At 38.6% G+C, this 15,155-nt stretch overlaps 2 protein-coding genes across 3 annotated transcripts; both read left to right on the top strand.

The window, feature by feature from the left end:
* Positions 1–622: 622 nt before the first annotated feature.
* Positions 623–9,764, top strand: acot11b (acyl-CoA thioesterase 11b). 2 transcript variants are annotated; one of them, XM_028027421.1, is made up of 16 exons: positions 623–1,687; positions 2,485–2,683; positions 3,184–3,253; positions 3,530–3,590; positions 3,668–3,769; positions 3,864–3,999; positions 4,091–4,244; positions 5,573–5,692; positions 5,820–5,988; positions 6,089–6,144; positions 7,305–7,371; positions 7,450–7,533; positions 7,926–8,059; positions 8,307–8,438; positions 8,818–8,944; positions 9,030–9,764. In XM_028027421.1, exons 2-16 carry the CDS (start codon positions 2,494–2,496, stop codon positions 9,186–9,188), a joined length of 1,761 nt encoding a protein of 586 aa, XP_027883222.1. In that variant the 5' UTR covers positions 623–1,687; positions 2,485–2,493; the 3' UTR covers positions 9,189–9,764. The 2 variants fall into 2 exon arrangements, with proteins under 2 accessions (XP_027883222.1, XP_027883223.1); XM_028027422.1 differs by having other exon boundaries at positions 625–1,687; positions 5,850–5,988.
* A 1,797-nt stretch (positions 9,765–11,561) lies between these two features.
* On the top strand, positions 11,562–15,111 carry fpgt (fucose-1-phosphate guanylyltransferase). Its single transcript, XM_028028319.1, has 4 exons — positions 11,562–11,779; positions 11,851–12,018; positions 12,102–12,194; positions 13,147–15,111. Exons 1-4 carry the CDS (start codon positions 11,707–11,709, stop codon positions 14,550–14,552), a joined length of 1,740 nt encoding a protein of 579 aa, XP_027884120.1. The 5' UTR covers positions 11,562–11,706; the 3' UTR covers positions 14,553–15,111.
* The last annotated feature ends 44 nt before the right edge of the window (positions 15,112–15,155 follow it).

The raw sequence follows: 15,155 nt of genomic DNA, 5'->3' as shown, positions 1-15,155 counted from the left end.
AAAGTTGTTGTTAAAAACTTGTGCTCAGTAAAAGAAAAAACACACCCAGATACAAACAAGATTAAAATCCATTTCCCAACACAATGCAACATTTGTATTATTATCTTGCGGTTCCCAAACTTTCAGCTTCTGACGTTACCCAACATGTTCCTTTTAAATGTTTTCTAACCTGTTTTTGGATTATATTTTTTTCCTCACAACATTTCTAATATGTACATCCTTTCTTTTCATCAGTTATAGGTTAATTCCTGAAGAGGACCTCAAGACGCTTTACATAGTTGTGATCCAAACTTTGGGAACTGCTGCTCTTTGTAATAATGTTATTTGTATTTAGCGACTGTTCAATGTAACCCAAAGTATTTCCATACAGACTAAGTGAAGCAGCTATGTTGCTCAATGAGCTACACAGTCCAAAGAAATCTCATTAAATGAATTTAAAATGTAGGAATGGGATTGGTTAAACATTTTCACAGTTTTTAAGTCCAGTTTGAAACAACATACTTTGATACAATTACCTGACTAATGACTAATAAGAATTAATATCAGATTATGCTTAGAATGTCTAAAATAAACTTTACAGACCAAACAGAAAACAAACAGCGAATTCTATTGAAGTTGACTCAGTGAAACAACTGAGAAAAGCCATAACAACCATCAACATTATTAGACAGACAAGAAAACACTCTATTGTGTGCTATGCAAAAAGGAGAAAGAATGTGTTTTTCCTTTTCTTTTTGTATTTTGTAAGATTCAAAGAGAATTCCACCTTTTTGGTTTGTGCAAAAAAAAAAAAACATAATCTAAATTTTACATATCCTTTTATTTCAAAGAGAACATATGGTCTGTTACAGGAAAGGTTATCATCCATTATAATCTAAGGTGCAGGAGTGAGGGAATCATAATTGCTGAACAAAGGGTTTTGCCGCAACATCTGCAGTTGTTCAGGCATTTTAGGCAAAGTGTTCCTAAATTTAGAAAGACAATTCCAGAAAGGGAAATAGGGAACATATTGCCAACAACCAGTCACTATTCTCAAGCAGTGTCAAACATTCCCATCATCTATTGCTGCTGAAATTAAAAAGAAGATGAGGTATTTAGCTTTTTTTTTTTAGGAAACAAGGAAGGTAAAGACTTTAGTTTCCACCTGGTCCCTTCCACTCCAAAACGCTTCCAAGCAGTGCTGGAAGCTGATGCAACCCAGTGGGAAGCGTGCCTCCACCCCATCTTGTTTGCTGCCAGCATCACATTTAAAATGCAGATTTGTTGTCTGTGCTGTTTCCATGGCGGGATAATTTGCAAATTGCATTACAAATGTAATATAGTCTCAAAGTTTGAGCTGCATGTGAATTAGTGTTTAAAGTTAAGTCCCAAAGGAATACTTAAAAGATAACTTTTGATACTTTTAAATGAGTTAACATCACCTCTATTAAAGCACGGTGTCTGGACTCCAGTTCCACCTTAAAAAAGTGTTCACACTGTAGGCTCTGTAGGGGGGTGGTGTCCCTGCCTCTCCCCTTCCCTCCAGCGGCCAAACTTCTTCATTAAACTCAAGCGGCTTGTTTGCGTGCTCAGCGGCTGCGTGTTGGAGGATTGTGCGACCAGAAAAAGATCCACGGTTCGGGTTCGATGAGCTCTGACAACACCTCCGCTGGCTCTCATTGGACTTCAGCTGAATTTAATACATCGAGTAAGTTCTTTTCTGTGTTTTTCCTCATTTTAAGTCATATGTTTAGTGTCAACTTAGAAATATGAGCATGTATAGTTCAAGAAGCGCCGTTATAAGTTTGTAGTGAATGTTATTTCTGTGGGAATTAATCCAGAATTGCCGACGCAGTGGAAACAGGTGACTGTGTGTGTGTGTGTGTGTGTGTGTGTGACCCTGTTTAGAAGTATCCCAGCAAATGCCTTCCCTGAATGCCCCATTTATCTGCATGTCTTGAAATAGTTTGTCTGCTACACTAAAAAGGACGTGCCCCGGCTTGCAATAAAAAGCAATTCTGTGTGTACAGTTGCATCCTCAGTGTAGTTAGTTGTAATTACATAGAAATTCAGAGCGAGATTTAGTGGAGGGTTAGAAATGTTGCGCATTTAGTGAAACGTATTTGCAGATTATCTGAAGATTATGAAAAGCTCTGCGTTGACTGAAGAATGTGTGATTCTCAGATGTGGCAAGAGATCACATTAAAACTTGCTAACTTCTCACTTTTATGTTGTTTACTCAACTTATAAACATGTTGTGCATGTTTACATCATTTATAATGTTTATATAGCTTTACTTTTGTCATGTAAGCTCTCAATACAGTACTTCATACTCCTTTAACTTTTCTCTCTTTTTAATTTTTTTTTATTTTTACATTTTATCACACAGCAGCTGGAAACATCTGGCAGAAAATGATACACGTGTTGTTGTTGTTTTTTCTTTTTTTTAATGTTACGTGTAAAAAATATGTTTGTTATTTATTTTGTCTCTTTCTGTCTGTGTAGTTGTGAGTTATGACATCAGAGGGGAAAGATGCAGGCATCATGCTGGACCCCCAACTTATCCAAGAGACCGGGGAAGTTTATAGAAACCCCACAGAGGTGCAGATGAGTCAAATTGTGCTGCCCTGTCACGCCAATCATTGCGGGGAGCTGAGTGTGGGTCAGCTGCTGAAGTGGATGGACTCCACAGCCTGTTTGTCAGGTGAGGAATGAGAATTTATTGGGGCAAGACACTTTACCCACCTTGCCTGCTGGTGGTGGTCAGAAGGGCCAATAGCACAAATTAGCAGCCTCACTTCTGTCAGACTGCCCCAGGGCAGCTGTGACTACCACCAGCTTCCCATCAGTGTGTGAATGTGTTTGTGAACGGGAATGGCTGATTTCATTGTAAAGTATATTCAAGGGTCCTGAAAGCGCCATACAAGTCTGAGGTCATTTCATAAATTCAATTATATATTTTTTCATGTATTTATGGTTTTTGTTGTACCTATTTTTCACAAACATTCACAGATAATAAATTCTGTTATCCAAGCGCGATAGCAAGCCATCTGTTATCTTCCGGACATCAGTGAGTTTTGATGGACAATAAAATAAAACTCGGTGAAATTGAAAAGTTCTGCTGCTGGTGCATTCAAAGATTTAAGTGAATGAGTAAAGCTAGTAAAAAATATTCTTAATTTAGTGTAATCCCTCCTTTCCCAGCTGAGAGACATGCAGGCTGCTCCTGCGTCACTGCATCGGTCGATGACATCCACTTCGAACACACAATAGGGTAAGGTATTATCAACCATAAAGTGATCAACTTGTGTCATTCGTTTAAGATTTATTTACCAAACTACCTTTTGAATTGTTTTCTTAAAAAATAATTGAAATCAAATATGCTTCATCCTGTAATCCTTCATATTTAGCAGTGATGACAAGCGTCCCAAATTTATAGTTAGTTTTCTTACTGTTGACTTAAAATAATATCTGAGGGTAAAGAGGGAAAATGCTGTGTTGTGTATAATCATGTTGTTTGTAAAGAAGCGTCCATGTATGTCTCTTTCAGAGTTGGACAAGTTGTCAGTATTATTGCCAAAGTCAATAGAGCCTTCACGTCTAGCATGGAGGTTGGTGGACGTCTTGCCATACTTAAGTTGAACAGCCATATTCGTACATAAAAATGTAGTAAACGTGTGAATTTCAGGTGGGCATACTGGTGACTTGTGAAGATCTTTACTCTGACAGGCAGTGGAAAGTTTGTCATGCCTTTGCCACTTTTGTTTCCAGACGAACTGAATCTGGAAAGGTAACGGAGCGGGGACTGAAACAATCTCGAGCACACCAGCACTTTTTTGAAGCTCGCTTATCTTCTTCTGGCCTCTTTGGTTTTCTGTGCACAGGTACAGCTCAAGCAGGTGATTCCTTATACACAAATGGAGCAGATGGAGTACAGCCTAGCAGCAGAGCGGCGGAGGATGCGACTCATCCATGCTGAGATTATCACAGACCTGCTGAGCAGCAGCACAGCTCAGCTGGGTAAGGACACAAGGCTTTTAGAACACACGGTCCTCGAAGGTCAGAAAAATTACAGCCTTTTCTTTTTGGGTCTTTTTGGGTCTTTCATTAGGGGAATGTCAGGAGTATGACGACGCTGTGCCATCTGAGAAGACGCGAGTGGAGAGCGTGGAGCTGGTGCTTCCACCCCATGCCAACCATCAAGTCAGCACGTTTGGAGGCCAGATCATGGCCTGGATGGAGAATGTGGCTACAATTGCAGCAAGGTATGCAGTTTTTTTTCTTTTGAAGAGCTTCATTTTTAGAGAGGCTTGCAAAAATATTCAGAATATTTTACATTCTTTTATATTTTAACCCCAAATTTGATGCATTTTATTAAATTTATACACAAAGCCACCAGAAAATAGAATTTTGTGGAAAAGGGGAGGCATACATTTTTTTTCTTACAAATACAAATCTAAAAAGGTGTGGCTGTTATTACTATTTAGGCTATTTTATGTCCTGATATGCTGAAATAAAATGCAAACAATTTAATCCTCTATCATGAAGGCCAAGGGACCAGATACAGATGAGTACAAAACTAAACCTTTTGAACACACTGCCCCTGGCAGCATCATGCTGTGGGGATTATGTTTAGGAGGATGAGTGAAGTTGATCAGAGGGAGGCGAATCTGGAAGGAAACCTGTTAGAGGCTGATGAAGGCTTTAGTCTGACACTAAACACCTTACAACAGGAACATACTGTAGCTGTAAATGTACAATCAGATCTACAATGGAGTGGTTTTGATCAAAATATATTCATGTACTGGGATGAATATAGGAATACATAAGAAAACAGAGTTGGGAACCTGAGGCAAGACGTGATGTTCAGAGATGCTTTCCATCCATTCTTTCTGAATCTGAATTATTTTGCAATCAAGCTATACCAAGCTGCTAGAGAAATACCCTCTAGAGGCCTACAGCTGTAACTGCAACAAAATCTGATTCTTAAATACATAAGCACGCCATGCTTTTACATTGTTATTTGAAAAAAAAAGTAAAATAAATGCATAATTTCCTTTATACCTTACAATAATGGAGTACTCTGTCATTTGTGATAAATTTGTGATAAATTTTGGAAATTTATCACGTAAATTTCCAAAGAAATGCATTGAAGTTATGGGTTTTGGTTCAATACAAAAGAAATTGAAGGGGTCTCAATACTCTTGTACATACATACTCTGTAGAATATATTTTGTTATCTGTATGACTGGATTTTTGAAAAATATATATTTAAGTCAAAAAAGGTTCCCACCATGTTATGATTTGTGAGGAGCAAAGAAAAGGAACATTTCTGTCAACATTCAGTGTGACTGTTTTATGTAAATGTAGCTAAAGTGTTATTTTTGAGACCTATGACCATCATCACTTTGAGATCTTTAGAGATCCATGCTGCTATTGCTATGCTACATTTTCCCAATTTAATATTGCACTTAACACATTCATGTCCTTAAATACATGAGTGGATGTGAAAAAAGAGATGATATGGATGTGTATCTGTGCTATAGAGCACAGATACACATCCATATCATCTCTTTTTTCTGTTTTGATCCAGCCGATTGTGTAACGCCCACCCAACACTGAGGACCATAGACATGTTCCATTTTCGTGGGCCGTCACACATTGGCGACCGGCTGGTGCTGAAAGCTATTGTTAACAACGCCTTCAAACACAGGTGCGTCTCCACATTACCTGACAGATTTCAGTAAACAATGCCTGAATCAACTGAGTGATGTCAGCACTATTCATTTGTAGAGCCTTTGATTTCAGTCTGCACTTATGTACGGTTAGTGTGTTTGCAGCTCTGAAAATGTATTACTGATGCTGTGTAGCATGGAGGTGGGAGTTTGTGCAGAGGCCTATCAGGGTGGAGAACCTCTGCGCCATATCAATAGTGCCTTTATGACCTTTGAGGTGCTGGACAGTGACAGGAAGCCCCGCACGCTGCCGCACCTGCGACCCGAGCCTGTGGTATGTTAACAAAGTTTATTATATCATTTGGAGACCTTGCTCTGCAATGTAATCAACATTCATTTGTCTGGATTAAATTGGGGTTTCATGTGTTTTAAAGGATGGAAGAAGACGTTATAAAGAAGCTGTTGCAAGAAAGAAGATTCGCCTTGACAGGTAGAGCCTTGAATTGAATGTTCACATTTTCTCATGTTACAGTCATAAACTTCAACCAATCCTAGTATTATAACCTGGATAGACCAACACACTGCACTGTTTTTATGAAATTGAAGAAAAAGGTTGCAATGTGTTCAAGCATTTTTTCCATAGATACCTTAAATGGGTTATTATCATTTGTATTCAGCTTCTGACTCAATACTGTACAAAACAATGTATTGCTGCAATTACAGCTCCAAGTCTTTGAGGTATGTCTACCAGGTTCCCAAATCTAGAGGTTGAAAATGCTTGCCTATTTTACTTTGCTAAATAGCTCAGTTGGATTGAATGGAAAGCATCTTTTAACATTAGATTTCAAATCTTTCCACTGCTTTTTAATTCAATTTAAGTTTGAACTTGGACTAGGATGTTCTAACTCATGAATATGCTTTGATCTAAATCAACCTATTGTTGCTCTGACTGCATAAATACAGCTGTCTTGATGTTAGGTGAACCTCTGCCACTGTCCTTTCACATCCTCTAACAAGTGTTCTTCTAGGATTATTTAGCGTTCATGTCCGTATCAAATTGTGTTTGATATGTGGCGAAATGTGAAGAAGTTCATTTGCACTGATTATTGCAACATATGCAACAAAACAAATACACACCTTATTACAATTGTGCTCAGTTGATGCTTGGTATAATGAGAATGTAGTCATTATCAGGATCTACCTCAAACCAAATTCACACTATAGCGCTAGTCATTATTAGGACTTGCGCTATAGTGTGAATTTGGTTTGAGGTAGATCTTAGTTTACTGAATCTTAAACTCTTGATATATATATTATCTTCAAATCAATTCAGTTTGCTTATGCAGCAGTTGGTCTGTTCTCTGTAAAGATCATGGTGCAACCACAGTGTTGCGTGAATATGGCGTGACAAAGCTCCTTGTTTGCAGTATTTTTCATAAGAAAATGACTTGGCTTGGCTGCATATCACAACTGAGCAGACTTTGGTGGAGAGTTTACTAAGAATAAAAAGCTCATTGTTCAGTTGTTGACCACTCTGCTTCCAGCATAATCTGTTTTTCTTCAATTTAGTAACCAAAGGTGTTGGACTCACCCAAATAAGTGTTTATTCTGGTCAGATTTGGTCTTTGATTTGTGCCTTAATGTTTACAGAAAATATATCATCTCTTGCAAGCAAACCCAAGTGCCTCTGTCTGTGCCCTGGGATCCAAGTAACCAGGTATCTTAGAGAAGCAATCGAAGCCCACCAGATATGGTGCTTAAGCTCAGGAGTTCACTCAACCGTTTGGTCTTCCAGATGTACCTGAGCTACAACAACGTATCAGCCCTGAAGCTCATGGATACCCGGAACAACTGGGTCTTAACTTCAGAGAAAAATAAGGTCAGTGTGACCTTAGCATAGTATATAGGTCAGTGTATAGTTAGCCAAGTTAGGATTAGCTTTCCAACTTACATTCTGCATTGAATTATTTAGAAATAGGAAATGGTCAGATACAGCAGAATGTTGATACTATGAATTATATATTTTAAATGCAAAATTGCTTGTTGCTATAAAATATACATATTTCTTCTACAACATCTTTGAACAAATCTGACCCCCCAAAAATACACTAAAGTAGTGTATTATGAAGTCATTTTACCCTGGGAAAAGAATGGTCAAAGGGCATCATTAAAAGTCCAAAACTAAAATGGCAAGCTTGGAGTTTATGTAAATTTCTCACTGGCACTGTACATATTGATACCTTAACAACTTCTGTTTGTACATTTTGATAGGTGAGACTATACACATTGGAGGAAAACCACATGCTTTGTGTCAAGGTGGAGATGTACGTCAGCGTCCCAGCAGAGCAGGTGTTCCACCTGTTGTCGGACCTGAGGAGGAGGAAAGAATGGGACCGGCATTATGAGTCAGTAACATGCACACATTTCAAACATGGTGCTTTAAATACAGCAGATGAAGATTAGATTGTCCCAGTATCTGTCTTATCTCAGCCACCAGCAGTGAAGATTTATGGTTTTGCACAGGATTTTTCATTAAGAAAACGGTAACTTCCAGATGAATGCTTACTTGTGACATTACTGTCAAATCCTCAAAAGCCTGAAAACTTTTAATATGTTTCTAATACATTTTTTTTGTCAATGTGTCAACCACAGGGAGTGTGAGGTGATCAACCAGGCAGATGAGGATGACACTCTTTATCGCGTGGTTACTCCCTCTGTCAGCAAAGGGAGCAAAGGGAAAGACTTTATCTTGCTTGCATCTAGAAGGAAGCCATGTGATTCCAGGTGCTGCAAAAATGTCATTTTATGTTCTCTTTTTCCAGCTCAAAAATGATTTCATAAGGTTGGCTGATATTTATACCACAATTTTGTTCACTGTTTTTTAGTAAATAAAGTAAATAAACCTGTAACAATTTAATATATTCAATATGTTGCCCTAAAATAATTTGCTCACTTTATTTTGATAATAATTTTGTCTTTCTTACTTTGTTACTTATTCAAAATGTTACCATATTATGAGACAGGAATAAATATAAGGAAGTACACTCTACATCAGCATGTGATAAACCCTGGTCCTCAGGGCTCACTGTCCTGCATGTTTTGGATGTGTCTCTGTGCTCTACGTATATTGCTCCTTCATAGAATTAAATTTTGTCTCTCTCAGGGACCCGTACCTGATCGCTCTGCGTTCTGTCACTTTGCCAAATCACCCGCCTACAGAGGATTTCTCCAGAGGAGAGGTGCTCTGTGCTGGCTTCACAATCTGGGAGGAGTCCAGTTCAGTCACCAAGGTTAGCCCAATGTCTGCGGCACAAGCTCTAATGCTTACAGCACATTGCTGCAGGTATCAAAATTGATCATCCATTTTTGTTTCAGTTCACCTACTACAACCAGGCCACACCAGGTGTTCTCCCCTACATCTCGACAGACGTGGCTGGCCTCTCCTCCAGCTTCTACAGCACGTTTTCCGCTTGCAGTCAGTTCCTGGAAGCCAACAAAGACAGCCTGAGTGCTCTGCCATCTTCTTCATTTTGATTTAAAACCCCTCTCCCATAAGCAAAGAAGGGGCATTATCAGTTCAGAGTAGCATTGTTTCACAGCTCTAATCCTGATTTAACACTGCTTTGGATGTGCTGGGCTTAAATATGTCATAAAATAAGCCATTCTGAGATTATGAAGGACTGCTAGTTTGTACTTTGCATAGACAAGTACAAAGAAAAAGCGCACAAATGATTTTATGCCTCTGTAGTTATTTTTTAGCATTATTTTTTTGAAAACATGTGCAATTCAGATTTCTAGATATATGATTTATATTTTGTGAGCCATCACTTCATAGCAGTCCAGTCGTGTTGTCAGGTGGTTATTTCACTGTGACTTAACACCGTAAAGAATTTTTTTTAGATAAGGTCAAGTGTAATTACTTTGTCACTTTGTATGTTAATATATTTGAATTCAATGATAGGAAGTTTACATGTGGTTTTGGGGTATAACTTTGCTGTTTTCATTTGAGACAACAAATTTCACTTGAACTAATTTTATTGTATTGACATAAGCTTTGAGGATAAAATGTGTTGAGTTACTTTAATCAATAAACTTTTTAAAGCTGTTAAATACATTCTCTGAAACTTTTCATGTGCACCACCCTTTAACTTTGCATTCCTAACTTTCTTAAACCATTTTATATAAAAGCTTCTGATATAGTTTCACAGGTCCAGGAGAGGAATATGAACTAGTTTTTGTCTAATGCAAATCCACCTTAATAGAAAATGGGTGTAATTCTCAGTAAAGTGTGAACACAGCCAAATCCAATCCTCTTAATGATTACAGGAACTAAATCTGTCCAGAATCAGCACACCATTCCTGCAGGATCACATCATGATCCTTCTGTATTGCATGTTGAACTCATGTTTTCCAACTAACACTTTCCTCAAAAAAAGCCTCAGTTTCCCCCAGAAGACCTGCCTCTTATGGTTTCATATACTTGAACTCAAAGTTTTGTCATGATGTACATTATTCAGAAATGCTACAGCATGAATGTGTGAATGTAGTGTAAATTGCTCTGGAGTCCTCTGGACTAGATACAGCGCTATACAAATACAGGCCATTTACCTATTGTTGGTCAGAAATAGAGTAATATATTTTTCAATTAAACTTTAAAATGGTGCATTAGGCAAACAAAAGCATTTTTTTCCATTACTCATTTCTGTTTTCACACACTAATCCTGAACGAAGTTAAAGACAGGAGCAAGTTCATTACATTAAACAGCATCTACATGTCAAAAAATTAACAAAGTTATTTTAAATCATATCGTTTTTTTTCAATCTTTATTTTATCTAATATTATTTCAAACAATTAAGGAATTTTAGCTGGAAACCTTGGTATCATTCAAACAGTGTGCACCAAGCTAAAAATGATGTTTATTCCTAATCAATAGAGCTAAAAGTGCAAATCAGTTTACAAAGGCTGCACCCAGAGCAAAGTGGATTCACTCATTATTGTGTTTGTTGTTGGAGGGAGCTAATTTGTTGGAATTAGGGACGGAGTCCACTTTGTGTCGGTAAATCGGGAGCCAGGGAAACCAGCCTAACAACATTAATACTAAAGGCAGTGGTCAGGATCGCAGCAAATGCTGAGGGCAAAAAAATTGTACTGTGACTGGTAATTTGATGCTAAAAATTTTATTATAATTTTGTGGTTCTGCCTTTTCCTTTCATGTCAGAAGAAACAAGAAATAAGCTATTCTCTACCAAAGAGCTTGTTCCTTTTTAATTTTTGAGACATCCATTATTTTCTATACTTTAATTTCTAAAGAGACAAACAAGTGGCTTCCCCCCACCCACTCCTTTTTTTGTTCATTTGTTTTTTAATATTACATTTATTTTAAGAAAAATAAATTTTTGCTTGATCTTGACCTATGAAACATTCAGGCTTTATTAAAACATTTAAAGCTTATGAGATAAACCAGCTTTGGGGCAACACAAAACAGATGAGGCATTAAAAGGTTTACTTTAAGTCAGATCGTTAGGCATTTTGCTCATCTGACAGGTCATTTTTATGCATTCTGTCATGATCACGGTCAAGTAGTGGACAGCCAACACGGGGGGAAAAAAGCAGCCAATGGCATTTATAAACTCTTTCGAAAACTACAGAGTTCTGCACCCAAGGATTTAGTTGTTTGGAAGGGAAAAATGGTAGAAAAGATGCAAAAGTTGGGAAATAAAACTATGTCAATTACAAAGATTTTGTATACATTTATTTTCATTTTCTATTGTTAGCAAGACCTGGGAATAACTGCAGTCAATTTATATATATCCAAGGCTCAGTGAAACGGTGCAATTTGTGCAAACTGTCTGTTTAAATATCATCAGAAATAATTTGTATTGTTTTGGCGGCGAATTAGCCGCGCGCATGCGCTGTAAAGACAACTAACCTCGTGACCAAACCCGGAAAAACAGGACTGACATAAACAGAATAAAGTCCCGTGAGTTCAAACTAAAAACAACATTTTCGGTTCTGTACTGACTGTATTTACTTTACAGTAGAAGCGCCAGCATGAACCAGGCCTGCAGCAGGAAACTACAAACCGCAACACGAGAGAAGCTCAGGAAACTGAACTCGCTGCGTGGTGAGCTTTATTTTTCATTCATCTTACTTCGACTGGAGCTCAGTAAAAGTAACATGTTGGCTTTCCTGAAGGTCGAGAGATTTTACCGGGTGAGTTTTGGGATGTCGTGGCTGTGACTGCTGTGGACGGGAGCCAGAAAGAAGCTTACGAGCTGCAGATCAGAGAGAAGGTTGACGGGAAAGAGCTTCCCGTCGGAGCTCAGTACAAGGTCTTCTCAGATCCCCCTGGGTGCAAAATAGGTCAGTGAGCCGCTGTCTGCGTTATTTGGTTGCACTCTTTTCGCTTCTGTTAGGGTAGTGTTTAAAGTAGTGTTGTTTTGCAGGGAATGGAGGCTCCACTCTGTATGCTCTTCAGCAGCTGAATGACATCTATGGAAAAGCTCTGAGCAACATGAGAATCATCCTGATCCACGCAGGTTACCTATATTTTTCTAACTAAAATATAACTACTTATGCAAAATGCGTTGGTTTGGTTGTAGGGATTTTTTTGTGTACGCCTTTTGTGAAGGATATGATAGGTTTAAGAATTTCTTTTAAAAAAGAAGGGAAAAATAGTATTTTTTTCCCCTGAAATTTTGAAAGATACATTGAGATATTATCAGGATTATTACAAACATATATTTAGGATTCTCATAAGTGCTCCTAGAAAAGGATTTAATTATTTGAAAGGTCCCATTTACGCATTTAGTTGAATCAAATTTATTGGAGTTGGACAATAAATCCCTCAAACCACATTATTTGTGGTTTGGGGGATTCATAGAGTCACTTTTAAGTGATTTATTATTAATAATAAAAAAGCTAATTAACAAAGACAAGACCGAAGTAGAGACCTGCAATATATCAAATATATTGTCATTTGTCATTGCAGTGATAATGTCTGTCTTTAACCATGTCTGCACACCAATCATATAATTGGCCAAATGAATAGAGTCTCACTTTGCTATTTGCCCATATTTGATGTAGATGGCTGTAGCACAGTTGTCAAAGCTTGCAGTGACAGATGAGGGAGGAAAATTTGTTTTAATCACAACAGTACAGTACAATTTAGTTACAGTCATGTTTTTTAATAGTGGCTAGTTCAAAGCTTGTTTTTGCAAACAACTCCATTGAATGCACAATTTCTGTTCCTATAACACAGTTTATCTTTTCTCTTTTTTCTTGACTGTCAGCTTCCTCCATAACGGTGGAAACGTATCCACTTCCACCCTAAGGGAAAGATTAAACTGTTTAGGAATTACAAAATTAAACACTGAATATATTCTATATTGAAAGTAAATAATTAAAAAATATTTTAATAAATGTCAAATTTTATGAAAATAAAGAAAAAAACTCACCAACATTTGTCACTTCCACATGTTGTACCTTCAGGTGGCTTCAGCCAGCGAATGCCCAGTGCCAGCGCTCTGGGAAAGATCTTCATGCCTTTACCACTGGGGAACCCCATCTACCAGATGCTGGAGCTGAAACTGGCCATGTATGTGGATTTCCCATCACAAATGAAGCCCGGCTTCTTGGTGACCTGTGCAGATGACATCGAGCTCTACAGCATACCAGAGGGGGAGAGAGTCAGCTTTGATAAACCAGGCTTTACTGCTTTAGCCCATCCCTCCCCACTCTCTGTGGGAACCACCCATGGCGTGTTTGTGTTGGATCCGCGTGAACGTTCCTCGTATCCGGAAATGGAGAATGCCTCCTGTCTGTGCTTTCTGCACAAGCCAAGCATCGATGAGATGCAGGATAGTGGAGCTGTTTGCACGAATCAGAATGGCCTGTTTTCCATGTCTGACAGTGAGTTTGTCTACACAGACAGCACCTATTACATGGACTTTAAGAGTGCCAAGTCACTTCTGAACCTGCTGAATGAGTTGGGTCCGTTGAACTGTGAGATCGACGCATACGGGGACTTTCTTCAAGCTCTGGGGCCAAAAGCCACAATAGAGTACACCAAAAACACGGCTAATGTCACCAAAGAGGAGAGTAGTCTGGTTGAAATCCGACAAAAGATCTTCCATCTACTTAAAGGGATGCCCCTCAATGTCATTCTCCTCAACAACTCTAAGTTTTATCACATCGGGACCACCTCGGAGTACCTCTTCCACCTGACGGAGGACGAGGCGTTCAGGGGCGAGCTGGATCTCCTGTCATCTGCCTTCAGCGTAAATGCCAATGAAAACTTCTCTGGTTGCTGTATCATGTACAGTGTCCTTGATCCCAGTTGCTCTGTGGAGGCTGGGTCAGTGGTGGAGTACTCCAGACTGGAAACAGGGGTGTCTGTGGGTGGGGGGTCCATCATCAGCAGCTGCTGGGTCAGTCCAGGCCTCTCTGTGCCAGCTGGGGTTTTCATGCACACATTATGCGTTACCCACCAGAAACAAATCAGGTTTGTTACTGTCTTCTTTGGTATTAAGGACAACTTAAAGCAAAGTGTGGCTTCTCCTGCATATGTGGAGGAACTAGAGTTTTTTGGACTTAACCTTGCAAAGTGCCTGTCCCACTGGGGGATGGAGAATGAACGCCTCGAGTTCTCAGGAGACTCATCGAACTGTAGTTTGTGGAACGCTTGCTTGTTTCCTGTTTGCTCTGAGCAGCAAAGCTCCTTCTCCGTGTCTCTCAGAATGCTGCAGGCCGTCCTGAGTGGCTCCACAAGCCCCCCTCCCAGAGACACAACTCTGATGTCAATGCAGGACTGTTTACAGTGCAAGAACCTGGAGGAAATGCTGAAGCTCAAGAGGAGGCTACATCATGACATCAAACAGAGGAAACTCAGCATTTAAACAACCATTGTTACAGATATTGAATTCATTTAAAATGTTTCACTTTGTTGGTGAAAGTGAATGTTTTGACATTTTATAACTTTGTTTCCTTTTAAAACAACAATTTCCGTAAAACCACTTTAAGTGAATCATGCTTTGCTTCATACTTTTATGTGTGGATTTACATTCATTAAATTGGAACAATTCACAATTGGAATTGTGACAAACAAATTTGATCGAGGATATTTTTGCCTTGCCATCATGAATTTTAATGGTCATAACACATTACTATTATTGCACTATCTGGTGCTGCTGCAACATTTGCCAACCTATTTGAAAAGTTCTGTTAATTCTTCCCCCTTTTTGAAATGCAAAAATTGCTGTGATTATCAAATGGCACAGAAAGTGATTTTCTTTTTTTCAATTGTCATAGTACACCCCCACTAGTTGCTTCATTACACTACAGTAGCATCTGTTAGTCGATGTTCATCTGTGAGCATTTCAGTAGAAGCAAGTCATAATGCTGTTAGAAATTCAAACCTATAATAAAAATGAATAAAATCCTAATTTTTCTGTCACACATATTGTCCTGTCTCCTTCTCCCCTGTTTATCATGCTGTTTTT

This window comes from Xiphophorus couchianus, chromosome 9 (assembly GCF_001444195.1).
Source record: "Xiphophorus couchianus chromosome 9, X_couchianus-1.0, whole genome shotgun sequence".
NCBI classification, from domain to species: Eukaryota; Metazoa; Chordata; class Actinopteri; order Cyprinodontiformes; family Poeciliidae; genus Xiphophorus; species Xiphophorus couchianus.
Note: the sequence above shows the minus strand (reverse complement) of the source record. Positions and strands in the feature narration are given on the sequence as shown.